Below are 27190 nucleotides of genomic sequence, written 5' to 3' on the forward strand. Positions count from 1 at the left end.
GGCGTCCTCATTCCTTATATTAAGAAATGTGAAGAAGAAGAGAGATTCTTTTTCTTCTCAGCTGTTCTCTGTCAATGATTATTGATCATTATCAGTGTTTTACCATCAATATCTTGTTCTGACCTGATCAGTTATCACACCTGTTTTAAGGAGGTGCACTGATTGTGTGATAAATAGAGCCTGAGCACAGTTTGTTGTTACGAGGACATGTTCAGTTATCATTTTTTCACATTTAGCTTTTGTCCAAAGTGATTTAAAGTAAGTCATACATACACTGATGGCAGTGGCTCCCACGCAACTTCAACCAGCACATCAGGAGCAGTTTGGGATTCAGTATCTTGCCCAAAGAAATTTTCACAGCTGACCAGGGGAATCGAACCAGGGACCTCCCAACAACAAGGCACTGGCTTGCCCCCTGAGCCACAGCTCAGGACAGTTGTTCACGCCCTATGCACAATAATCCACACTAACCATTTTTCAGGATACCGTTTAATCTGTCATGTGTGAAACTGGATTGGAAAGTTTTAATTTCTCTGTGAATGCCTTTTTTGCAGGAGGAAAATTTTTATGGAAGGCTGATTATTCTTTATGTTTTTATAACAATCATTCATGTGAGACAGAGCGAGACTAGAAAAAAAATCTCCTGAAATCTTTTTCATCTGTGAAACTGAGTGAAAATGTTTTTTACAGGAGGAAAAACATTTTTTTCATTTTTTTTTTCAAGGGAGTTTTAAATTCTCCATGCATTTTTTCACGAAAAATCAGGAGAATGTTTTCACTTTTTTTTCAGGGGAGTTTTACATTGTCCAAAGAGTTTTTCAGTGGAGATTTATATTCTCCATGCACACGGTTCAGTATCTTGCCCAAGGACACTTTGACATGCAGACCAGGGGAATTGAACCAGTGACCTTCTGACAACAAGACACTAGCTCTACCCCTGAACCACAGCTCAGGAGAGTTTAAGACTTTCCATGCACACTAATGGACACTAACCATTTTCAGGATTCCTTTTAATCTGACATGTGTGAAACTGGATGGGAAAGTTTTAATTTCTCTGTGAATGCTAAAAAATTAGGAAATTTTTTTTGGAAGGCTGATTTTTCTTTATGTTTTTATAACAATCATCCTGTATGCAGAAATTCTCCTGAATTCCTTTTATCATGTGTAAAACTGAGTGAATTTTTTCTTTTTGTGTGGCTCATTTTTCTGTGTTTTTGTAATAGTCGTTTGTGTGAAACAGAGTGAGACTAGAAAAAATAATTATTCTGAATATTTTGTCTCTTAAAGTGGTTTGTTAATTTCTCCATGGCTGGTGTGGCTGTGGCTCAGGGGTAGAGCCAATGTCTTGTTATTGGAAGGTTGCTGGTTCAATTCCCCTGGTCCGAGTGTCCTTGGCCAAGATACTGAACCCCAAGTTGCTTTTAAAGTGCGTCTGGTAAATGCACACTAAAAATGTGCAAGATTTTTTTCCATGTTTGAAACTGAATTTTTTCAGTAGAATGCACTTCTTTTCATGTAAACCAAAATGAAATGAATTTTTTTTCTTTCAGTGGAGTTTTAATTTCTCTCTGTGTGCTAAAATTAATTCAGGATATCTCCTGAATTTTTCTGTCAGATTTTTTTTTTTTTTTTTTCAGGAGAATGCACCTAAAACATTTCAGGATATCTTTTTTTTTTCATGCGTGAAACAGAGTGAAATGTATTATTTATTTGTTTTTAAGGCTTTTCTTAAGTGTCTGTTTTTGTAATACTCATTCTGAACACAAGAGGATGAAGTGAAACATCCACCCCCTCAGATTTCCACCTCTTCCCCAAGATGAACAAGGAGCTCAACAGTCACCATTTTTTCAGTGATGATGGCGTTTTTCTGGAGGTCTAAGCAATGACTACAAAGAGGGGATGTTATCAGCTCCTGGACCACTGGACGAAGTGTGTTTATGTAGGAGGAGACTATAATGAAAAATATATGTGCTAGGTTTTTACTAAATTGACTCCTACTACCTTAGGCCATAAACTGAATTTTGTACATGTTGGTTAATGAAACTATTCCTGTGAACACACTGAATAATTCAACATTATTTTCAGTTAGCCAGAAATGATCTGGCCTCTGTCAGGCGTCTCTTATCGTTTTTTTAGTTTTCATTCTTTTCCTTCTACACCATGTGCATAATTAGCTCAGCGACTCTGGTAAATTAATCCACTAATCAAAGAGCTTCTAACAGTTTCCCTAATCATCACAAGCACTTTTGATAAAGACCATTACTCATTGCTGATATTAAATGTTAGATGGTGAGATCAGCTTACAGATGCAAAGAGGACAGCAGAGAAAAAGCTGAGGGAGGGAAGATTCCAGGGGACGCTACGTGGAGGCTATATTCCTCTGGGTTAATTGTGCGGACCCCATCGGCACTAAATAAGGATGGTTAGAATGACTGGCTAAGTGACAAATGGATGTACAAATCACCCAGATTACTTCCCAGTTATTAAAAAAACTCTGATTTTGGCTGGCGTCCACACTCCCTCTCTCATTATGTCTGGCAGTCTCACCACTGACGGCTATCTTTTACAATAACTCATCTCAGTTTAGTTTTCACAAGTCGAAACAAGCCTAAGTGTTTAACATTGATTAAAAACAACTTTCTGTAACGATGTGAAATTGTGATGAGTTGGTTGGTGAAAGTCATTAAACGTACATGAGTTTTGATTGATTGTCTGAAGAGGTGGCGTTTGACCTGCAGCTGTAGTGTAAATGGCTGTGGAGAGGTGCCGCTAAGCTGTCTAAACACTGTGCACCTGTGATGACGGGTTCCTCGCCGGCGTTCTCGCGGAGGGTAGCGACAGTGGGATGAGTTGTCAGACAGTGCACAGCTGTTCACTTAATTACCTCCTAGTTTGGGAAGGAGGTTAATGAAGCAGTTTGGCGATCAGAAATGAGAGACAGCCTGAATGTGCACAAAAGAAATTAGTTTCTGGCTGCTGGGACGGAGCTGAAAGCAACAGCCGTTTAAATTATTGATTGCAAAAACTGAAACACTGAAGGCATAAAGAAAGAGGAAGCTGGAGGAGGAGGAGAGGTTAGTGTGCTTTACAGATTTCTACATGTTTAGCATATTCCTGTACAGAGTAATTAGGCCTCATACTGACATTGGCATATTAAATCGGATGAGTGACTCTTTTGTCTTTACTTCCTTCTGAGAAATTAGACTCATTCATTCACTCTAAACTTGGATTCACTTATTTGTAGGCTGGGTAGACGGTGACCCTGATGGGTGCAGGTGTTACTTTTTAGTCGTGTAAATAGGGCTGCAGCTAATGATTATTTTCATTGTCTGTTAATTTGTTGATTTTTTCCCTCAATTAAAATAAATAATAAAATGCCATGAAATTGTGAAAAATGGCAATCAGTGTTTCCAAAAGCCCAAAATGACTTACTGAAACGTTCAGTTCATCCACAACCCAAACATAGTGAGTTTATGGCCATAGAAGAGTGAAGAAACCAGAAAATGTTCACATTTAAGAAGCTGCGATCAGAGAATTGTGACTTTTTTTCTTTAAAAAAAGTAAAAAATACTACACTACTATTTCTGACATCCCTTTCCGCTTCTGCTTCATGCATCTTTGAGATTCAACATCAGTTGGATTATCATTATACAACCAGGATTGTACAATGAAATTCTAGCTGTTGTCCCTTTACGCTAACTATAAAATCTAAATATATATACGGATGATTAAATAATAAATCATAAAAATAGAAAATCGAATTATCAGGTGTAGTGATGAGAATGAGTTCAGGGATCTCGCAGCCTGAAAAAAGAAGCTGTCTTGTAGTATCCTTTGGGCTCTGTGCAGACACATCACCTCACCAGTATAATTGATGCTCGCTGTATGGGTACCAATGATGTCCTTGGCAGTTTTAATCACCCACTGCAGAGCCTTCCTGTCCTTGGCTGTGCACGAACCATACCACCATACCAGTTTGTGATGTTTCCAGTCAAGATTTAGATAGTGTGCAAGAAATGCAGATGTTTCACAAACTGTACTGTGTTTTTGCAGCCAGTTAGGGCTGCAACCAACAGTATTGTATTAAATAATCAGTCTTAATAAAATATCCATCTTTGTTTCCAACAGCCTAACGTGATGTCCTTTTTAAGTCCAATCAATAATCCACAACCCAAAGATATTCAGTTCACTGTCACACGACATGAAAAAGCACCTCATCCTCACAATTTGAAGCTTTTCATCTATTTATTTATTAAAGCACCTACAAGGAACTTGTATGAGGTAAAATTGCAGTTCAATTGCTTGTGTGTGGCATCTTGATCTGGCTGACGCATGCTTTTGTTATGCCAGTGAAAGAAAGAGGCAACATATTTTTTAAACTATTTTCTTTTTTGAACACAGCTGTTCGCTGGATGCATGGCGATGAGGTCACGTATCGGATTGTGGCCTCGTTAGATTAATCACTGTGATCTCCAGAGTTTGTTTCAGTACCCTACTGTACTCGTTGAACTACAGAGCAGCTTCTTTCCTCAGGCTGTGAGATCACTAAATTCATCCTCAGCACTCCGCCATATAGACATGTTTACATTTCATGACTTATCTGACCCAGATCAGAAATAGCCAATCTTCTTGCTGATGGTCTCTTTTGCCTATGTAGGTCATATAGAGTCAGTATTTTGTATCATAGAGTTGGTAGATACTACCAGGGTGTATTCATAAGCACAATAATTAGTATTTTTCACACATTATCCGAGGAAACCTTCAAAGTCTGGGAGTAAAAAAATAATAATTATAGCAAATTCACACTCAGTCCTCATTTTCATCCCCCTTCCCCAAGTTTAAATGTCATGGACATGCCGCTACACCTTTTTGCCTCCCCCCGAGCGCACAGGTAGAGTAACTGTAAGGACCAGACCAAAGACCATCCAGCCCCATCGTGCATATTCATGCCATAATGGGGTGAATAACCCTGGCAGCCAGTGTATCCGCTTAATATCCTTAATCACCTGCATCTCATTGTGGGGCCTGGACACACCTCCACTCATTAAAATGATGGATGGAGGCATAAGGGGATGCTCTCCCCTGTTCCAAATTTGTTCTTGTTTAGAAAGGTGCTTATTAGAGAACACCTGGGGGAATGAAGGGGGGAAGGGAGCTCCGATATCTGGGAGAGGAGAGGGGAGGAGAGGGAATCCAGACCCCACAGTTGTCACTGCTAAAGAATTATAAAAACATTACTGAAAATACTGTATTTCTTAAGATTAAAAAAGTGTATATTTGATGTAAAAAAGCTTTAAAAAACGTTATAGTAGCTTTTGATTCATTCCTGTCATTTTACATTTGAAAAATGTAATCAAAACACAATTTAAATCGACCAGTTGTCGCACTAAATGAGTTTAGTAGACGCAGAACCTCTCATCGCTCTGATGACTTCGAGCAGAGCACTGGAGGCGGCTAGTCTCTCGAGGCTCCGGGATGGTGAGGTGGGCAGCGCTAGTCATTAGCTTGTAAAAACAGGACTTCCACTGCAGTTCTTTGAGGCTCAGGAGGGAGTATAAAGGGGAGGAACCATCTCTCTTTCTTCATCACTGATGTTTGAATAAGCCAGACAGACAGCGGTTGACATTAAAGACTCCCATAGGCCAGGTTATTGCCTGTGTGAGAACAAGCAGTAGGCAGGTTAGATGTAATAAACTGGAACAAATGTATTTCGGTCTCCAATTAGGATAAGTCGCTGTCTGGAGTCGCTCCGTGGCGACAGAGTCATCCTCTGATTTTATGGATATTTTGTTTTGCCGCATCAGCAGCCATCTCACCGCTGGCTGCAGTGAGTGATGAGAAATAAGATGAGTACTGTATTCTCTCTCTTATGTAACCTCATTGGAGCCTCCTTACGCCTAATTGGCAGCAATCTAGGCCCGTCAAATTGAATATAATCCCTTCACCGTTGGTTTTAGCTTCCCTCTATGGCATCAAATGCCTTCACTGAATGACATGGGATGCTGACATTGTGAGTAATGGAGAACACTAATGGAATTGGCATTAGGTAATACATTTGAATAGCTACTGTATAGAGCAGAAAGAGCTGCTTAGCCCCCGAGCCAAGGATATTGATGGTTCCCTCCTTGACTGTGTTGTTGAAGTACATTGTGTCCTTTGGGGTGAGGCCAACTCAGATGATTTCAAATTAGAATGCAATAGATGCGCTGACATTGAGCTTTATTATGATGCTCTTCAATTATACCCACAATAAATGTGTCAATAAAATTACATTTATGACTTTTATGAATCATTTTTCATATCCCCCATAAATGTTAGTGTTGTGTACTTTGCACATATTGTTAATAACCATAAGCTAAATTATGGGAAATGTAAGCTGTTTTCTTTTTCCAATGTCAGGCTGCTGTGTTCTTATATTGTCCACAAATCCCATGAAAAGACTGAAAGCAAGGCGAACACAGTGCTCTAGCAGTTAGCTTCACTGTTGCACTGGCCAACATGTCCCTTCATTAGCATAAACATGAGCACTGAAGTTTGTTTTTAATTTTCAATCCCATGTTCAGTGTCATGGAGGGGTTAGATGCAAATGTATAAATGATGCAAGTGCTCATGAACCATGAAAACAACTCAAGTTGGATTCACTAGGAGTGTCTGGACTAGTTCAAGGCTGCACAATTAATTAAAATGTGAATGAAATGTTGCAATATGAACAATCACAGACGCTACCACCGTTTGGTAAAAAAGTGCAGCCTCTTCTTTGTAGAATGAAAGTGCTGTAACGCTGCAGAGAAGACCTGTTTGTTTGGTTCAGACCTGAGAAAACATCACATCATCGTCAGTTTAGTAATTTTTTTTTCTGTGAAAATGAAAATTGTGATGCAAAAATGCTCATTCCCACTAATCATGTTCCTTGTTGCAATCATATCTGTTAAAAAAATCGCAATATACATAGCCACATCTGTGTTTAATGGTCGCCCTTGACGACCGGCCTTATCCTTTCACAGAATCTTAACAAAATGACCAAAAACACATGTTTAGTTTGAACTTTTTTATTCATCTTTTTTTTTTAGTTCTTTTTACTTTTTTGCTTTACGAAACAAATGTTTGCAGATGTCCTATGAATAAACAACAGCACCCTTTCTCCTTAAAAAAACAGGGGTCCGTCACCCCTGCCTTGTCAAGAAACGAGACTCTTCTTGTCCAATTACAACCTCTCCAGATTCCCAAAGTGACTCTTGTTTCCTGTATTTGACATTCGTTTAAGTGCATTAGTAGACGACAAAACCATTTCGATTAATGTGCAATAGCTGAGTTTATGGTCAATGCGAAAAGATATTTACATTGCAGCTATGAATCACATTAACTGTCTTTTTCATCACTTGAGCTAGCGTCAGAACCGGAGAGGGAGACAATCACAACGCAAGGAGTCTCCTTTCAAGCACAGCCTTCGTAAACAGCAACCTTTACCTACATCATTATCATCATCGTCATCATCATCATCATCAGGATTAACTAGACTCTTTTGCCATACCTGTTTTCCTCCAGTAAGACAAAAAGGTTAATAGATAGAATGGTTTAAAATAAAGTTTAGTGATTGTGCTTTTAAAACCAAAGTAAAACAAATAACAAACATTGACGACAACACGAAACATAACAGTGCATTACAAAAAACAAAAGAAAATGAAAAAAAAAAATAAAGAAATCCCAAAGTGGCACTTTCTTGGGGCAGCTAAATAATATAGCAATTTACAACATGGATGGAAATGATAAAATAATAATTATATTTACTGGCATAATAAAATTAGAAATTCGCAAAATAAAACAAGGAAGACAAATTTGAGGTACCACGATGGGTAAAACAAGAGGACATCATGTATACAAGGATATTTACAGACAGTCCACCCCTCTCTGCTTGCAGCTATTTTATTACAGTAACTTCTGACTGTAGGGGCTCCCAGTTCTTGTCAAGGCAAGCCGAGTCATGTCAATGTCTGGAGTAGGATTTCACTCCATATTGCATTGGAATTAAACATAAATATACTACTGCGTATTTAGTTTTGAATGCACCATTCTTTTATCTTCAGACACTCTTTCCTTTTTTTTTTTTAATGGACATAGAAAAATGATAAGTTAGAAAAAAAACCCATTGGTCTGTTTTCCAGATGTAAAGAAACACTACTGATGTACAGTATGATGGCAGCCAACATGATGGTGAAATACTGAGATATTTAAAATTGTAAGAGAAACAATGGTGCTCCACTCTCGGAAAAATCAGGACAGTCCACCGTTTTCCTCCTCTGTTCTTCAGCTTTCTACCATCTGGGTAAAACAAAAACAAACATGTTGGTTAGCACGGCTGCAACTAACAAATAGGAGACTGAAACATCCTGCCTACTACTGTTAATATCACAGTCACAATGTTTTCTAATTTAATGGATCTGTATCAATATTGTTCCTAAAAACATGCAATCAGTTGATACATTGTTGCTGTATTTTATTAACATCCAAGTATCGGCTTCGGTCACGCTACGTTTCTGTAACTGTCAGATGTGTTGAGCGTTAAGCTGTTTACTTGATAACTGTTCCTACCTCTAGCTCTTCGTCTCCTGGTTGAAAGGCCCCCGTGGTGTTGAGGCCCATGTCTGCAGGGTTCCTGCGGCCTCCTTCTCCTCTCCGCCGGCCCCCTGAGCCCCTGGAGGACATGGAGCTAGAGGAGCTTGGGTCTCGGGGGCTGTTGACTGTGGGGAACTGTGGTCGGCTATAGGGCTGAATGTCCTCTGAACCTGGGGACAAATAACAATTGTACGGAGAGTTGAGACTTGCATAATTAATAATACTACACATGGCATTGAGGGATTTCATCACATTGTATTTGTCAGCGTACCTGCGTGTTGGCGTGCCTTGTTGGCGGTGCTACCCTCATGTTTATTCCCTTTCCCTCCATGACCAGTCTTTTGTCTCTCCTGAGCGTCTTTGCGTTCAGACGAGCTGGTTCTGGGGTCCGAGCCCTCTCTGGGCCGATAGCTCCCCGTTCCTCCTCTCTTGTCTCGACCCTCGCCTGCTTTGGGGGAAATCACTCCCCGGCCCTCCAGGGCTGCCTTGGAGGGGTGCGTAGGCGACTTAAGCACTGCTGGAGGTGGGATGGGCGGAGGTGGGAGATCTAAAGGATAAACACAGGAAGTAAGAACACATTAACCACCGACATCAATAACAAGGCTTTAGGTAATTGCACAAGACTGAGGAACAAGAATCTGTGTACTCTTGAAACTTTAGTGTGTATCATCTGTCACTCAGTTGTCTCACACCTGCAAGGTGATGCACAAACACAGCTGCACTGTGTGTACATACACTCAGATCTGTACACGCGGGAACTCCTCTGTGCAGACAGTAAACAGAACAGATGACATTAGAGAGGCCGAATCCGGCTGGAGAGTTATGAGATTTGAGCGCGAGGCGAGAGAGGAGGAAGAGGGGAGCATGACGGTCAGCAGCTGGGCTCTCTGACCTGCTCGACTTCCCCTGTCGATGAATCAATGCTGCTTGTCCTTGAGCCATTATTCATATGAGGCCAGCAAGTGGGCCGCCTAGCCTCTCACACATCACACAGCCATCTAAACAAAACAGCGAGAGAAAAGCCTCGTCTGCCTGCGATCGATGGCTTTTCATCTTCTCATCAGTTTCCCGACCTGAAGGATGGTTTTATCCATAATCCACGCAGGATTATAAAGTTAATAAATGTACAAAAGTGCAGACTCTTACACCTTGCTTACATCCAGGAGGCTACCTTATACTCTTAAGATTAGGGAACGCTGGATTTCGCGAAGAATCAAAGCTTTTATTTCATTTTGATACACGGGAGGCTAATGGGACAGGTGATGTCTTTGCTGCGTCTTGTTGGCGGAATCAGGCAGCCTCAATACACTCTTCTGATTATCCTCCACCTCCATACACTCCTCCTGAATACAAAAGGGGGCCAGTCAATATCATAGAGCAGAGAGGCGTCTGCAGTTTTTTAATATCTCTCTTGCCTCCTGAGTCCTGCCTCAGCCTGAGTCCGATCAATGCCACAGTCTGTGAGATATAGCTCACTACACGGGAGGAGCGGAGCGCCTGTTAGATTTATGAGGAAATATCGGCGAGGACAGAGCTCCGGTCTGAAAAGAGTCCCCTTGGCTTGCCAAGGAGGGTGTATCAGAGGGCCTGGCGGTTAATTAGGCAGACAAGGCTGAGAGAGATCAAAAGAGACAGGGAAGGGTTAAGTTCAGAGAGGAGGTAGACAAAGGCATTAGAGTCAAACGCAATATGAATCATGGTGGGAAATATAACCTGGGTGTTTCCAGATCTACTGTGCAAACAAGAGCGAGATGAGAAGGTCAAAGAAGAGTAAGGGGTGGGGAAGGGAGGCTGGTGCACGTGTTTTCCTGGCTTGTTTTACTGCCTCCTTAACTGCTGGTATTTATGTATTTATAGTGATGCTGCCTGGATAGTCAGAGCAGTAGGGAGACAAAAAGGAAATCATGGAAACACACATTACAGCGTATTGTGTGTGCAGCACAGCATGGTGAGTGTTTCCTTTCGCTTCTCCCTCCTTTAAATTTCATGAAATCACCTTCTCTCACCTATCACCTCAGCGCCAGTCTTCCAGACCACAGACGGGATATGTAAGGTGGGGGTTGAAGTGGAGACAGAGGGGGTGGGGGTGGGGGGGGGAGGCAATAACCTCCAAATGAAAAACAATCCATTCAGATCAAATGCAATCAGCGGGAGGGCTGATGGACAGACAGAGCTGCGGCGCTGTCAGTCCGCCCCCTCGCTGCTCAAACAAAGACTGAGGAGAGGGGAGCACGGGAGAAGAGGAGAGAGTGGAGAGGGATGGAGAGATCACTCCAAAGGGAGGGGCAGCGGATGAGGAAGAAGCCAGGATATAAGGATGATGGCAGGAGGCGGAGGTTTGGGGGGTTGGAGGGGCTGGATTCTCTGCAGTGATATAGCTGGTCTGGCTCCCAGTGAGCTGGATATTAAATCTCCCTGCCAAGTGCTTCCAACACTCAAGGACACCTGACACTAAGAGGAGAGCCAGCTCCGGGACAGCACATACTGTACACAGCAGAGCGAGCGTGTGCGCACTCACATACAGATACATCTTTGATATTTCCACAAGATCAGAGCGGAGAGAAGAAAGTGGCCTTCCACTGGTCGACTGTGTGCTGTAAAGAATGATGCCGTAAAAAGTCAGTTGCTCTTTTACTTAACGAGGTTAAAGCTTTTCCTTCTGTGTACAGCTGCTCTGGTATTTAGCCCGTGTTTGGTTTATGTTCGGGTCCTGCCGAGTAAAAGGTGGCACTTCAGTATGAGCCAGAGCACCTGGATCAATTTCATTAGTGGCTAGAGTGGAGAGACATCCCAGTGTCAGCATAGCCAAGCTGGGCAGAGCTCCCCTGAGACAGCCCCCTCTCCTCCAGCCCTCCCCTCTCCCCTCTCCGCCATGGCCCTGGCCTCCAGCCCGCCACTCGCCCGATCTGTTCAGCACCGTCACAGATTAGGAGTGATGCCATGTATGCATGTGCATAAACACATGAGAGAAGATGATTAAAACTCTGGCTCACGGCACACCCGTACTCAGTCGTTTACGGACACTACATCACAGTAAACTGCACTTCTCCCGGCCATATCTGCAGAGGGGATAGGGGGAGAGCCATTGATACAAACTGACCATCTGTGGACTTGTGGGAAACAGCAAACCTGCTACTGCTGCTACATGTCTCACTCTCCCTCAGTCTGTTGGCTGGACAAAGTCATTCACACCTTTTACAGAGAATCATGTACATACCTGCCAACTTAGAGTTTGTAAATCATTTTGATAGCAGACAATGTTTAGGAAAATATTTCATTGTGATTTTGAGATTAATATTCAGATTCAAACTGTCCTAAACTTTAATTGGAGGTCTACTGTACTGAGCATCGAACAAGGCATACTTGTACCAAGTGTAATCACAAAGCTAGTCACTGTACAGTATCTCATTTCAACATTAGATTAAATCATAGTTGTTTTGGAAGTAAATTTAGCTAGTGTGTTATAGTAAAAACACAGTTTAGCACACTTAATATTAATTTTTAGAGTAGGATTCTACAAGAAAAGTATGTTATAGAGTGGCAATTGTTTCAGTAATTTATGAATATTTATAAATATGTAAAATATATATATATATATATGTATATATATATATATATAGGTGCAGCCCTAGTATATTGTAGGGTTGCCCTGAATACCATCTTTGGGGCTTGGAAGCAAACTCTGAAGTGCAATGATTGGGAAGAGCGACTGAATTAAAAGCTGTTGCTTTCTCCTCCAATGTGTGAAATCCTGTAGGCTGACTTAAGGCACTTTCAGTGGTGTAACTGGGAAATTGGGCGTGCTTGTCATCATAGAAACAGGTCATAAGATTAAGATTTTTATTGCAAGTTCAGCAATATCTGCTGTCTTCCCTTCGACACACGTGCAAGCACTCAGAAAGTGGCATTTGAATGCCGCTTTGAATGTCAATTACCGTGGCATTGGTAGAAGCTTTGAAACATTTGGCAGCCCTTGTATACTGCTAGAAGGATTTTTTTCAATTTCTTACATTTTGAAAATTGCTTGACATGATTGTGTTTGTATAGTAATGAAATGTAAATCACATGTGTACCTTCATTATAGACTTCACGTCGTTGGTTCCCTGGATGAGCTGCAGGATGCTGTTTCTGCTTCTTCGGAGGCCTCCTGTGTACAGCTGCCATACTCATGTTACTGTCTGTAGACACCGGGCTGCCAGGACGGTGGCCTGACGGGTTTATTTGGTATTTTCGCGCTGAGGAAAGAAACAGAGAAGCTTGATTTTACCACTCCTCACATTTCTTGCGGTAACATTTCTTGGGGATGTGTCCGACTGTTACCTGAAGCTCCTCCGACTTCGTGGCCCTGTGTGTTTGGATATTTGGCCACCCTGAGGCCTGAATACTCTGCGGCTGCAGCGACCGCTTGAGCAAAGTCGGCGTCAGTGAAGAAGGATCCATCTGATGAGCTGACGGCGCTGGACCTCCCTGAAGAGACATTATCCTCTTCAGAGGCCGACCCCCATCCGTTGATCATGGAGCCGGTCACCGAGCTCTCCAGGTCGCCCATGCTGGACGCGGGCGTCTGTTCAAGTCCCCGTAGCAGCAACCTTCGCGGATGCATCTGGGGATGGTGGGGGTGTGTGTGGGGGTGGGTGTGGTGGTAGTGCATCTTGGCTACCTCTGCATCTGTCTCGTCACCCTCCTCCTCCTCTTCCTCCAATATATCCTCCTCCTCCTCCTCCATGCCGTCAGTGTCCAAGGCCAACGGGCTGGTGATGTAGCCATATGTGTGTGAAGGAGAGAGGGGCCTTGGAGGGGGTGGGGGGCTCACAGCATGGCGTCTGCAAGAGGTGAGAGAAGCTCGGTATCAGAAACTCATCACACTTTTGAGGTTTTGGATAAATTATGCAGAAAAACCACAAAACCACTAATTTAGCATTTTTTAAAGCAAATTAACTACAAATCACATGTGATTGACTTTTAACTCAAGATTGGAGAGTTTACAACCGTGTTGTCCAGAAATCAGTCCCGCAAAAAAAGGAGCATTAAGAAACCATAAATGCTAAAAGGGATGTGAATTTGATAGTCTATTTTTAACGATTTCTGTTTTGGCAGTTCAATCCTAAGTGAATGAGGCTGTGGTCTCTGTTCCTGCTCACAGCTGAATTACAGCAGAATGATAATACCGCATGGACAAAAATAAAATGACCTAGATTTAGACTGTGATTTATTACTTTACATTACTTCTTAAACAACTTTCAAATTGCTGCAAGTTGATTTTTTATGCTGCGCTGAAATGAAGTGAAACCACTGGCTCCCTGGAAGGTAAGAAATCAATCTAAAAGCTTAGATATGATTTTGAGAAATGGCCGACAGGGCTTGAAATATACAGAAGTTGGAGTTAATGGGCTAAAACATGAAAAACACTTGTGAATTTCATCTCTATGAGGCTTTAGGGAATAGATTTATCTCTTGAACACAGGCTAACCACTTCTTCTTTTGCTTCTTGTTACGCGTCTATCCTCGCAGACCGTGTTACCTGCGTTCATGGCTGTCATGTGGGTCCTGGAGCATCGGCTGCATCTCCTCCTGTGGCGAGGGGGTGAGGGTGGCTGTGGACTGGTGACTGTAAGATACAGCGGCAGGGGAAGAGGCTGCCCCTCGGATGGGAGGAGTGGGGCCCCTCTCCATCTCCTCTTCCTCCTCCAGCTCATCAGGCTGCAGGTACATGTGAGAGGGGGGCATGGGGCACTGCATGTCTGGGTCACAGCTGCCAACAGAGAGAAACAAGCCTCATTACCTCCGTATCACTCACAAAAAAACATGAATGTTTTCATATACAGAAGCCAGAAAAAACATGCGCTAAATATTCATGCCACCCTTCTATCAAGGTTTGACATGAGTCTAGCGCTAATAGATAGAAAACCCTGGGGGCACATGCTCGCAATGAATGTGAGAAACAGGGGAAAAGGCAGGAACTAGTATTTAAATACAGTGTGTGCGCGCCTGTCAGAATGTTGTTGTCTTTGTGTCTGTGCAGACGTGTCCCACCTGTCTTCCATCGATAGAGAGTACTCCTCTGTGCTCCGACTTGGGGGTGGGTTTGCAGGGGGAGGGGGCAGAAGGTCAGCCCAATTCATTGTGCTCTGTTTGGGTAGTTTGGGGGTGCGCACTCCTTTCTTCTGACCCTGACTGCCTGCTCAAAAACGGGGGGGAAAAAGCACTCCATCAGTCACAAGACACCTACAAACACACAGACCTACATTCGCTCTGCCTCAGAAAAACACATCAATTATTAATGTTGAAGAAAATCGCCAGGTAATGAATTGACAGCGGATGAAATGCATTAACAAGACTGCCTGAGAAAGGAAAGATCATTTTACATGTGAGAGTGCAAAGGCTAATGCAACCCTCGCCTTTATGCAAGTGTGCACACAGTTATTAAATTCTGGAAATACTAGAAAATTCCCTACAGCGGTACAGAGAAGGTAGGAAGAAAACGGCAGAAAAGGGTCCAATTAATACCAAACTATTAGAATTGTGAACCAATGAGCTATGAGGTGCAGTGAGCATTAAAGGCTTCTCCTTAATGGCCTGAACTTCAAACGCAATATCAGAATGGATACATGGCATTAAGGTGGCAGTGTTGCATGCCGTCTGCAATGTGTTATCATTTGTCCTTGTCCACAGACAGACATTGAGGCCCTGATGAAATTAGGCTGCACCATACTGGAATTAAAGTAAAGCCAATTAACGAAAGCAAGGGAAACTACGCAAGGACAAACAGAGAAATGAAATAAAAGGCAGAAAAACAAAAGCAAAAAAAAAAAGAGTTGATACCAAAATATCCTTTCAGCTAATTTGCTTTTAACATCCCTTGGATGACATTGCACCAAAGAACAAAAGACACAAGATATGCCTGGTACAGTGTGTTCATTTGTTTCTCTTCTCTTTATATTCAGCAATTTTCCACTTTCTGAAGCCATCTCTCTTTCAATTTCTCTTGAAGATAGACTGATGTGGAAATTACTCAAATTAAAGCGTGCATTATTAGCGTCTCAGAGTGATTTATTGCTTTTGAGCTAAACTGGGACTTTCAAATCGAGCTGAGGGGGGGTGTATGTGATTGTATAGTTCACAACAATAATAAGCTGAGAAAATACTTTGGCAGTTAAATTAAAAGGGGAACAAAAAGGGAATGAAACTCCAAACAAACTCAAGAGAGAGTCTTTGGATGAGTTGATTTTAAAACCTTTGAATAACCTTCCCCAGAACTACTCTTGTTCTCAATGTCCCAACCCTCTTACCCGAGGTACTGCTGCTGCCTCGGTCGGAGCTGTTGTAGGAGCCTCCGGTGTGGCTGTCGTGGGTCTGGTTGTAGGGTATGGTGGCTGGCATTGGGCTGTCACCTCCTCTGTAGCGGTCTGGTGGTAGTGTAGAGTAGTTAGTGTGACATCTTGCCAACTTTCAAGCAAATCAACCACTTTGTAATGAGCAAGGAAACGCAGTTTAATACAAAATACTTCACAATGGAAATGTGAAGTGAGCACAGTGTACAGCGCAACGCGTGGCAGAAGACATGCATTTCATGCTTTGTAATGTTCAGGTGAGTGTGTGAACACATGCAACATCTGCACAAAAATCTCAAAGCTATCACACCAGATGTGGTTCCTTTCTGCAGGTACAACAAGGTGATGATAGCTTCGTTCAAAGATCCAGGAGTTATCTTTGTCTTTCCTTTAGAAATCCGACACCAAAGATAAACCCTCACACCTGCCTTCATCACAAAAAGACAACCCAGATACCGTTCGACGACAGCCATTCAGCCCCGGCCCACATTTAGCGGCAAAGATTATACATGATTGCATGGAGGGTGATGAGGGGTTACATGAATGCCGTACAGACAGGCAGAAAGAAAGAGTGATGATGCCTATGGTGGCTGAAAAGGAGCGAGACAGAACCAAGAAAAATATGCGCATGAAACTCTTCTACAGGCTTCCACAGTGAGGCTGGAAGAGCCGGGAGAGGAGAGAACAGAGGGAAAAATGAAGTGGAGGAAGATCATGGCTCGGAGTTGACCTCTTTAACCATGGCTGCTGGGTATTCCACACACTCACCCTTGTTCAGCTTGTTTTGCTCCATGATGTTGTACTGCAGCTGGGAGCCCATTTCCTGTTTCTGCTGCAGGACTGAGGTGGGCTTCCAGCAGTGTTTCTCATTCGGCTCCCCTCCAACCCCGAGTCCTCCTCCACTCCCTCCGGTTCCTCTGTCTGAATTTATGTTGTTGCCCATGATGGAGGACTGGATGAGCTGGGTGGTGGCGTACGGTGTCGGCTGGCCCCCCGGACCCACAAAGCGGCCATCTTTCAGGTTTGGGCTGTTGAAGGTCTTCATTTCATTGATCTTGTTGGATAAGTCTACGTCTCCATAGACTCCTGACTCCGGCACAATGAGGTTGGTCTGCTTATTTTCCATCTGGTTGTTATAATTGGCGATGCAGTCGGCTGGAGAACATGAGGAGGGTATTTAGTCAGTCGCGTCTACTGCTGATCAGCTTAGCAGCAGCATGCCAGTTCGGTAAAAGCTTAGAAACAATAGGGCCTCATCTGATCTACTGCAGAGCTGAAAGCATTTACTTGAGGGAAGTGAAATACATTTACATAATTAAAGGTCCCATATTTTGCTGATTTTCAGGTTCATACTTCTAATTTCTAAATGTTTATGTGCTATAATGTCCTCTATTCACCTTCTGTCAAAGTTTTAGTGACTCTTTAAGGCCCCCCTCCTGAAAAGCCTAGTCGGTCTTGATTGGTCACCTCTCACAGGTCTGAGCAAGTGATGCCCACTGCGCTTACGCGTCAGCGCTGCTGGTGTTTTTGCAACCATGGCTGTACTGGGGCCCTAGCTGAGTGACTGTATAGTTGTGATATCACAGGCAGAAGCCCTGACTGCTGTTTTAAAGGCACAGACCATATGAATTTCTCTGCGGATTAAGCGTTTTTATACTTCCACAGTATTTATTTAGCAACTAGACAAGCTTGTAATAAAAAAAAGACAGGAAAATCACACTTTCTACGATATGGGACCTTTAATTTCACACAGGATTTCTGTGCCCACCAGAGAGACATTTCTGTTTCCGTTTAAAGTCTCAGTTTTGTTTGCCAAATGATGATCTACTTAAGGTGTGTGACACAGGTGGTATTACATCTCCTCGCTCAGCCTCTTCTCTTCTCAGTCCCACCCCGTGACTCAATGTGGGTGTCATCTCTGTTCTTTCCCATCTGACAGTGGGAGCATCTTTGCTCATTGAGAGGGACAGAGAGACATGTCTGTATCAAAGACCTGGAATGAGACGCGCAGTAAAAGCACAGCTCCACTGACAGATCCAATTTTCCCTGGCTCATAAAATATTCAAATCCTCCAGCAGATCTGAGAGCCAGCCTTGCGGTAAATACCAAGGACGGCCATAGGTGCACGCTGCTCGTGCCGCGCGCCTCACGTTTCAGCAGCACGGAACAGCTCGACACTTCAAAGGTTGATGTGTGAAGGCGCCCCTATGGCTGAGATAAAGGGACATTAACTCCTATTTCTTTGCTCTGTCACCTAGTCAGTGATCCTCTTAATGTTCACAGAGTTTAGGTTTGGCACACACACAAAGCATGCGTCTGGCAAGCTCCTTAGTGTCATACAGCGGGGTGTCATGCGAAGAGTGAGGGCTGCCTTTAGCCTGTTATTCCCTGTTAAACATCTCGCTCCATGTTAAGGCAGAGTTAAACATTTCAACCTCGGAAGGGTGATTAGCACGGAGAAAAAACTGAACTTGATGACTATAAAGTCCACAAAATGAATTATTAATCTTCACTGGGAAAGGTTTTGATGTAAGGAGAAACTTCTGCACTGCTGGACGGATATTAGGCTGAACAGCTGGATAGGAATTATGGGGCCGGCCTTAAAGGCACAGTCCCAAAGTGCATAATTTAGAACATAAAGCATTTCATTGCGGTCCAAGTTTCCGAGGACTGAGTTGTTTAAGACTTGGGTCACAGCTGAAAATTAATAACATTAAGTCCTGTGTCACCCTCGCTGAAGTTTTTGGCTGCAAGTTTCACTTTGTTCTCTTTTCAGATAGAGCACTGTGTGTGTCTGTGCAGTAGTGTACATTATAAAGCAGTGTGTTAGATCTTGAGGCCAATTCTGCTCCCTTTACTGTACTCACGCTGAATAAACTAAAAGGCCACCTGGTTCTCCATCCAGTCTCTTTCCCTTTTTTCCTCTCCACCTACCCGACTTTACTTTATCTCATTCACGCTCTGTACCTCCGCCCATACATTTCAGCGTCTGTTTTAGCATATACTTATTCTACTCCGCTCCTTTCTCCCCCTTCCATCTGCTCTTCCAGGTGCACCTTTCTCCCTCTATCATTCTCTCTTCCTCTGCTTCTGGCCACCGTCTGCAGTCCAGCCTTGACCTCTTCGCCCGCTGCACATTTCTTAAATAACTGAGCACTTAGGGGAAATTACATTACCGGCTATAACAACAGTATGGAAATCAGCAGAGCAATTCGATTAGCAACAGAGTAGAGCCATAAGCCCCTCTCAGTGTGCTCCTTTTATTTCCTTCCTAAAACAGCTCTACTTTAACCTCAGATAAATCAAACACACAAGCGCGCAGCCACTCTTAATCCTAATATTTCTTCAGGTTTTTTCGTGTGGAGACCTACAGAAAAGAGAGATGCACTGAACATCTCTCCAGGGAGCTAACCCAGATATCAGATTTTACTTCCTTTTCCACTGCAGATTCCCGCCGCTCCAACATTTCTTATCTCTACAGTTATTTTTGTTTAAGGGGAGTGTTTATTTGGGTTGTTGCCTGCGCATGGAAGTGCCGACACTACTCACCTGGGCGGCTGTACGTTGCCAAGTTGCTGTCGCTGTTGCCATTGCCGGCAGTGCAGCAGTTGATGCTGCAGTCGTTGTGGTTGGAGCAGGAGTTGGGCCACGTGTCAGCCAGCCAGGGCTGAGTGGCAGATTCCCCAATGTTTAGCAAACCAGGCCTGTAAAAAGAAATTGGACCAAATGGGTAACAATAGTAAGAGACTAAGCCAACACCACATTGACATTTATGTGAATGAACTCAGACACCCACAGTAACATGATATTTGAAAGAGAAGATTATGTAGAGTTTATTTATCCAGCAGCTGAGAATAAGAAAAACAGAAATCCAGCTTTAGTACTTTTTGCCTTTTGGCCACACACACACACTCACACACACACACACACACAGGCCCGTGAAGCACATTATAAAAAAAAGCCCCGCTAAATAAATTGTGTGTGCTTGACTTGCCCACAGCCGATGACACTTTCCCTGAGCCCTCGTGCGCATTAGCGATCCGCCTGGATTAGACAGCCAGATAAAATTCACTCCCAATGTTGCAAAATGTGCGTCTTCAACAGCCAGTGAACCACAAATGCTCCCTGACTAGATTCCATGGTGTCACACAACATCTCCGTCATGTTGAAAGTTTTTTTTCCAGCTTTACAGAAGGAAAGAAAAGAACCTACGCCGACCGGTCCCTCAGTTCACTTCATCCATCCCTATTGTTTCCATGTCTTGCTCCTATTTCCTCCGCTTTAATCCCAACACAATACGAGACGGCTTGTTTAACAGGATTCTACTGCACAACCTGACCTCAGGCCAAACCAGTGAGTGTTAAAAGAGCTGAGAATAAATAGCCTTGTGTTGCTCATGAAGTGAATCAATCTAGCACACAAAGAGAATGCAGGCTACTCTACCAGGGCCATACATTGTTTCAGTATTCAAATCTCCACTGAACGACTCCCAGTTTGCATATCCCAACACTGAATTAGCATTGAATTACGTCTCCTCATTCCCTCTCAAATGACTCATTTCTTGGATTCATTTTGGGTAATGAACACATTTGTCTTGTACAGCCAAATACAATCCCACAATAGCTCCTCAATCACCCCGGCGGTTGTATGTTGATATTGAATGGCCATTGTCTTTGTGCAGAGCTGACACAGCCATGCTGCATATGGGATTCAATCACAGGACTGGATAATATAATGAATATGGATTTACTGCTGATGGCTCCGAGCTAACTATTCATTATCACATGAACAACAGCAAATGCACACTTAAAGTCAGCGCTGTGTACATTTTGTACTTCTACTGTATTTCTTCTTTTTTTTTGATCAGCATTCTCAATTTTCTGTAGTTCCCAGCTGTATGAAAACACGCCGAATACCATCCGGTGGATGTGCGAATGAGCGTTGGCAAGTTGGTGCAGTGTTTACCAAGCCTGATTCTGTACAGTCTGACTGTCTGTGCACAATGCACCATTCCACAACATGTAGAGGTGTGGCGTTACTACCAACTCTGTGTGTGTGCATGTTTCTCCGAGAATGTTTTAAGGTGAAGCTATGGCACAGCCTTGTGGCTGGATGTGGCTCTCCACCGTATAGGGCGAGGATGGGCTCCTGGCAGACTGCATGGGGCTTTGTTCCTGTTATCATAACATACTTAATGCACCTCCTTACCCCTCCTCAGCTCTGTGCTGCCTAAGAAAGTCACAGCACTCCCCCTAGTGTTTGTTGAGGAGAAGTACACCTGCCCAACCCTTCCCATCTCTTCAGAAAGGCTTTAACACCCTATTGTATTAAATTCTAGTCATCATCACGTTAAATATTTGAAAAATTATAATAATAAATGAATCCTTACCTTCCAGCGCTGCTTACACCTTCCCCACCTCTCTGATACGCCACTGAAAAGAGAGGAAATAATGAGAGTCCAACATTATTATCGCTGTCATCACATCACAACATCTCTGCCAGTTGTCATGCAAGGTCAAAACAAAATTATTCACAGTGCGTGTGTGTATGTGTCTTATTGTGTCAATTCAAGCGAGCTTGTGAACGAATGTGTGGTGCATTATTTCGGCTGAGTCACACACACACAGACACACGCACACACATAGCAACAGGAGCAGGAAGAGGATATGTAAGAGGCTTATGAAGAACAGAGATGCAGAGCTCTTTGGTTTTCTGGCTCGGGTTCAGTGTGTTTGAAGCTCGGCACGCTGCAAGTTGGACTCTTTCAAGGAGCTCTAAGCTGCCGGTGTGTGAAGCCGAGATAAACTTCCAACTTTAATTACAATCTCTTCCCTGAGAGGAGGGAAAGGGGGAAGAAGGGTAGGTAGGGGCCCTGTCTCTTTTTCAAAACAGGAAGTGGGGCTTTTTGGTCTTCGCATGCAGCCCGGAGGAGCTCGGAGATTAGCTCTCTCTAATGCACACCAAAGCATCAGGATCTGGTTCTAGATGGAAATCGGTATAATGCACTGTAACGTCCTGGTTCTACACCGGGTGCCAGGGCAGAGATTTGTTTCTTAAGCGGACGGAAAGCCAACCGCACAAGCAAAGAATGTGTTTCACCTGATGAAACACTCTTGCAACTACAAAATTATTCCACCTGATTGCGAGCCTCGAGGCAGAAACAGGAAACAACACTACCACTGTTTAGATACGACCTCTGCACAGACAAGATCAGCCAGGGCAACCACAAACACAAACTGTGGAGTATTGTCTCTCTCGCTCTCCTCCTCCTGCTCTCACTTTTACCGTTCCACATCCGCTATTGCACTAAGCACTGCCAACACCCCTGACACACCTCAGGGGAACAAAGAACTTCGAGTCCACGAGTGAAAGACATAAAAGGAGGAGAGGACTGTAAATACAAGCTCAGAGAGAGAGAGAGAGAGAGAGAGAGAGAGAGAGGATAGAGAGGCACGGAGAGCTTTTCTTTTATCTGTTTTACGCTGTGTCACTTCAATTCGCAGATAACCTCCTTAGCCGCGCTGCTGCTTGCCTATCTAATTGGTGTGTTGGAGTGCTGGTGGTGTGTCATTCTCTTGAATCCCATGAGGTTGCCAGCAGCCCCTTTGATCAAGTTACCACTAGTTTTAACAGCTCCTTAGTCGTGTGGCCTGCCTCTCTGTAAGCACGACATTCTGACACGACATTTGGCGGAACGTTTATTTCTTGGTATTTCTTTTAAACTTTGGCAACGGTCGGCTCCTTCGACCGCCTTCTCCACAGTCATTTGCTCTCATCTATTAGCTGTTTCATTTGTTAAAGGAAGTGTTTCACAAGGCTGGTGCTCATGTGCTGTTCAGTGAATTCATAAAAACAGACTGTGGGTGCTTACCTGTTGGTGTAAATGTAAAGGACGGCACTGTAGGGACAGAATAAGGGGGACAGAGTTAGCTCGTGTTGCATACTTTCTATGCTTCATCACCACATAGTTTCTGTCCAAGAACCCAAATCCACAAAAAGTACTTTAGCCTGTATTCACACGCTACTCGCTGCCCCATGCTCTTTGATCCCAGCAGACATCCCCGGACCCCAACTGGGGGAAAGTGAGTGTTGAACCAGCTGCTGGTTCAAATCCTCGCCCAGACTGTCAGAGGCCTGCTGGGCGGGGGTCACACACCCGGGAGATATCTGTTGCTATCTCGAACACTCACATCATCACCCTCACGGCTCAATTACTCACACTTTGGCATGGAAGAGGCCCTTGTGCACAAAAATCAGCCTGCTGTAAGCAGATTTACATTCTGTAATGGCTGGTGTGGTCTGTGGGTATCTTCTGTACAATGTACTGTGTTTGTTGTTAGCCTCTTTGAAGACGTGGAGAAGGCTACAGTATTCATTTCAGTTGACGCAACATTGCTCCGCGCTCATCGTCATCCGCCGCACTGCCTTAAATATGTGCATTTTAGAAATGTTGCTGTCTCCCTTCAACCTACAGTGAAAACATCTGAGAAGAAAGACGCTGCTTTCCTCGTATACTTCATTTCCTCAAGTAATATATTCGTACAGCACCTGTGCCTACAAACGTCCTTTAAATGCCACAATCATCCTATCATGTTAGGATTTGTCCTCTTGACGCTCAAACAAGTTTAAAGATATGAGCGATTGGATGGCTTTTATCTGTTTGATGAACGCCTTTGAAGAGGAGACGGGGTAACACTTGGTGTGCAAAACAGCCTGTGACAAATGTAAACGTGATTAAAATACATATCCTCACACAAGACTGTTGCATATGTTCAATCCCAGGCTCGATGAAGCTTTGACTGACCTACGATGAGTTGAGTACTTATTAAGTTGCTGAAATCTAATGTTTGTAGCTGATTTGTGGGTTATTTCACTTGCACACTGCTAAATGTTGTCATTTGCACGAGTTGTGATCAACACAAGCACACCATCAGGTTTGCACGGCTGCATTCATTGTCAAGGAAATAAGGGAAAGTGATTGGATTTTTTTTTTTTCTAGTTTCCAAATTTAAATACGTAATCCGAGGCAACACTAGCATACACTGTAGCCCAAAGTTGCACACATCACACAAGTCCCGATTCAACCTATTTCACCCTGAGTGCAGATTGTTGCTTCATGTGGTTGCAATTATTCTCTTTTCAAAACATTCTTAGTAACCAGTTCCAACAAAGACCGTGGCCTCTTGTGGTCTGGGTGCAGGAGGAGGAGGAGGAGGAGGAGGAGGGGGAGCATGTCTGCGTACTGTGCCCCTGAAGAGCTTCGTGAGTTTATGAATGTGAATAAACATCAATATATGGAATCATAGAAAGTCAGAGGGTAACCTCAGCCTACACAGTCTCCCTACCGCCTAGATCATTACTGCTCACAGAGTCTTCAAAGTTACGGTTCTGTTTTAGGGATACAATGAATGACTATTTCATTCAGTCCAGCCAGATCGCCTCAGGTTGCTTCTTTTGTCCAATCAACAGTCCAGAAGCCCAAAGACTCTTCATTTGGTATCAGAATCGACAAAGAAAAGCAGCAACTCCTTTCATTTTATAAGCTCGAACCAGCAAATGTGACATAAAACATTTAAAATTTTCTGACCATCATGGACCACACAGGTATGTATACAAGCTGTTAAAGACCACAGAGCTTAAAGAAAAGATGAGCAGATGTGTCTCTCACTTTCACATAACTCACAATTCCCACTATAAACGCGACTGCGGTGGATTCACAACGTGGACAGCCTGTGTTTTATATGTGACAGCCGCAGATTAGCAACAGCAACACTTAAGTCGGCCTATTGTCTGCGTGTGTCTCAAGGTTGAAGGCTGGATCTCCTCTAACCCTGGCAGTCAGCAGTAAACCTGAGCCCAGGAGTGGGGACGGACGGCGCAGGTAGCGCTCACAGGCAGCAGCTGCACAGCCCAAGGCCACGCATTAAGCCGGCCCACACATAAATGAGACTCAGAAAGAAAGGCTAATAGCTTTCTTTATACTCCAACTATTGTCGGCAGAGGTTGGGCATGTCATGAACCCTGTCACTTTGACTCAAGTCAGGTAAAAAACCCTACTGAGTTACGCTGTGGCTACTCTGAGAGGGGCGAAATGCAACCAAAACACACATGGGCAGGAACGGATTTTTCACTATTAACAGGACTGCTCAGTGCTCAACTCCACCACATCTGAATTCATGTCTCTAAATGGACAGCAAGAGTACTTCAAGGATGTAAAAACGTAAGCACGTCCTTGATAAAGAGGGACTATGGTGAGACATTCTCTATTTACTAGCACAGTCATGAGGGAGTTGCTAAAAAGCGAGAGCTGTTGGACCTCAAAATGTACTTTTTAGTGAAAACACTCTCACAGAAATCAGCGTGACAGAAGTATGAAAGAGAAATAAAGGATGTCTTCACGCAGCACTCTCAGCGGGAACTCACATCGAGTCTTGAGGTACTCTACTGGAGAGTACTTTCAGCTAGACGTCACCTAGAGCGCTCTACAAAGACATCTTTGTGTGAGTGACGGGCAGGATGGGAGGTGGGTTGGCAGAAGTTGGGAAGAGACAGAAATAAACAGAGTGCCACGCCAAAAATTGTTAGTGAGAAAATGTTTTCTAACCTGGATATCCCTGGTATGGTAACATTCATGGTGTATTGTCGTATCAATAAACTGACCTTTGCGTATGCCTGCATAGCTGCTGGAGAGGCCGTTCCTCTTCTTTCGGTGTCTGTACAACCAGATGCTGAAGACCATGAGGATGATCCAGCAAGCAGCTCCTATCCCTGCTATAAAGGCCGGCTGCTTGACCACATCTGAGATCTGCTGGGACAGGGGGTTCTCCAGGTTCACATTCTCGGTCATTCGCCCAGATGCATCTGAGGAAGGGGAACGATTGGAGGAGCGCAGGATTAGAAAGGATAAAAGGTACCGTTGGTGGTGCAAACACACATGAAATGAAAGCAGTTAGGAACGTGACAACAGTCGAGAAAAGAGGGAAAATAAATGTTATTTGGCAAAACCTGAAATAGGTAAAAAATAAATTCAACAATAAATGGAGTCAGCGTGGTACATAAATAGGAACATTCCTCTCTCTCCAGACACACAAAAAGATTCTTCATCTCAGCAGGCGCGTATGAGGCTAGCTTGTGAAAATGGAGTCGTTTTCTCTCCATTATTCAAAAGGCTTTCATCGCAAATCCCAGTCAACAACGGCAGGAGAGCAGACAAAAGCAGCCGAAGACATTCAAACACATGCCTGTGTGCCACACGAGGCCGATGGAGCCGGGATAGCAAAATCACAGAAGGGCATCATTTACAGCGAGCGTCGCTGGTTTCATAATCATATAAATAAATCCGGTGAGATCATCCCTCAAATACAGACACCACAGTAATTAGCGAAGTGAGGCACATCTGTGAGAAGCTGAGGTGCGAATGCCTTGAAGCCGTTTCTAATGTGAAATGCACTGTAAAGGCACCGTCTGTACAGAAGCACACAACAACCGGCTCTCGGTCTGTTTTTCTCATCTGTCTATTCTCTCTGTGCTTCTCCCTCATGCGTGATACATGAAAGACTTTTTTTTTTGGTTGCCCCACCCCCGCTGCCATTCTGAAATTTCTTCATGTTTGTGTTACTTTGTCTTCATCTCTTTCTCTCATGGAGTCTTTCATTCTGTAGCCACTCATCTCTACCAACTTTCTTAGCCAGAGGCAAGAAAAAAAAACACAACTTCCCCAGTGAAACCAGCTCGCTGCCTTTACCCCTCCAAACCCCTCCGTCTGCCTTTGTCTCAGTCGCTCAGTCTACGTCTCCGTTCGACTGGCTGTCTTCTCAATTTGTGGCTCTGCCCGGCCGAGTGAACGGAGCATGCCAATGTGACTAAGCAGCCCACGAGGGACTGTACAGGTATCCGGGCTGTGATGACGCAGACAAGCTCAGAGTGTGACAAATGCATTTGGGTGAAGCGCTGGTCCCCAAGGCACATTGTTCCACTCCAGTGTTGGAACATGGCAACAATCACCACAGGAACTCTTCGAGGGAGAGAAATTGTATCAGTCACAGCCAGTGCTTCTTCATGCCCATCCCAGCCCACTCAATCACACATTTAAAACCAGATGGACTTCTCTCTGTTTCTGTCTCTCTGCCTCATCCTGCTATTCACGTGTTTTCCATCCCACTCCGGAGCGGGCCAGCTCGGAGCTTTGGGGGAATAAAAACTGACAAAACGTCTCAAAATATCTGTCCGTCTAGACTAAAAGGGAC

At 43.7% G+C, this 27190-nt stretch overlaps 1 protein-coding gene across 2 annotated transcripts in view; it reads right to left on the minus strand.

The window, feature by feature from the left end:
- Positions 1–7039: 7039 nt before the first annotated feature.
- robo1 (roundabout, axon guidance receptor, homolog 1) overlaps positions 7040–27190 on the minus strand; it is a 44120-nt gene continuing 23969 nt past the window's right edge. Inside the window, exons 15-27 of one of the 2 annotated variants that reach the window (XM_084350324.1) lie at positions 25605–25805; positions 22816–22842; positions 21334–21376; positions 19494–19648; positions 16713–17099; positions 15903–16019; positions 14647–14791; positions 14135–14365; positions 12934–13436; positions 12687–12848; positions 8885–9160; positions 8590–8783; positions 7040–8319 (exon numbers count right to left, since the gene is read on the minus strand). In XM_084350324.1, the coding sequence (XP_084206450.1) occupies positions 8305–8319; positions 8590–8783; positions 8885–9160; positions 12687–12848; positions 12934–13436; positions 14135–14365; positions 14647–14791; positions 15903–16019; positions 16713–17099; positions 19494–19648; positions 21334–21376; positions 22816–22842; positions 25605–25805 (2456 nt within the window). In that variant the 3' untranslated portion in view covers positions 7040–8304. The remainder of the gene's footprint in view (positions 8320–8589; positions 8784–8884; positions 9161–12686; positions 12849–12933; positions 13437–14134; positions 14366–14646; positions 14792–15902; positions 16020–16712; positions 17100–19493; positions 19649–21333; positions 21377–22815; positions 22843–25604; positions 25806–27190) is intronic. The other variant, XM_084350325.1, reaches the window with a different exon arrangement.

This window comes from Pagrus pagrus (genome assembly GCF_965226575.1).
Source record: "Pagrus pagrus genome assembly, chromosome: 4".
In the NCBI taxonomy this organism is placed as follows: Eukaryota; Metazoa; Chordata; class Actinopteri; order Spariformes; family Sparidae; genus Pagrus; species Pagrus pagrus.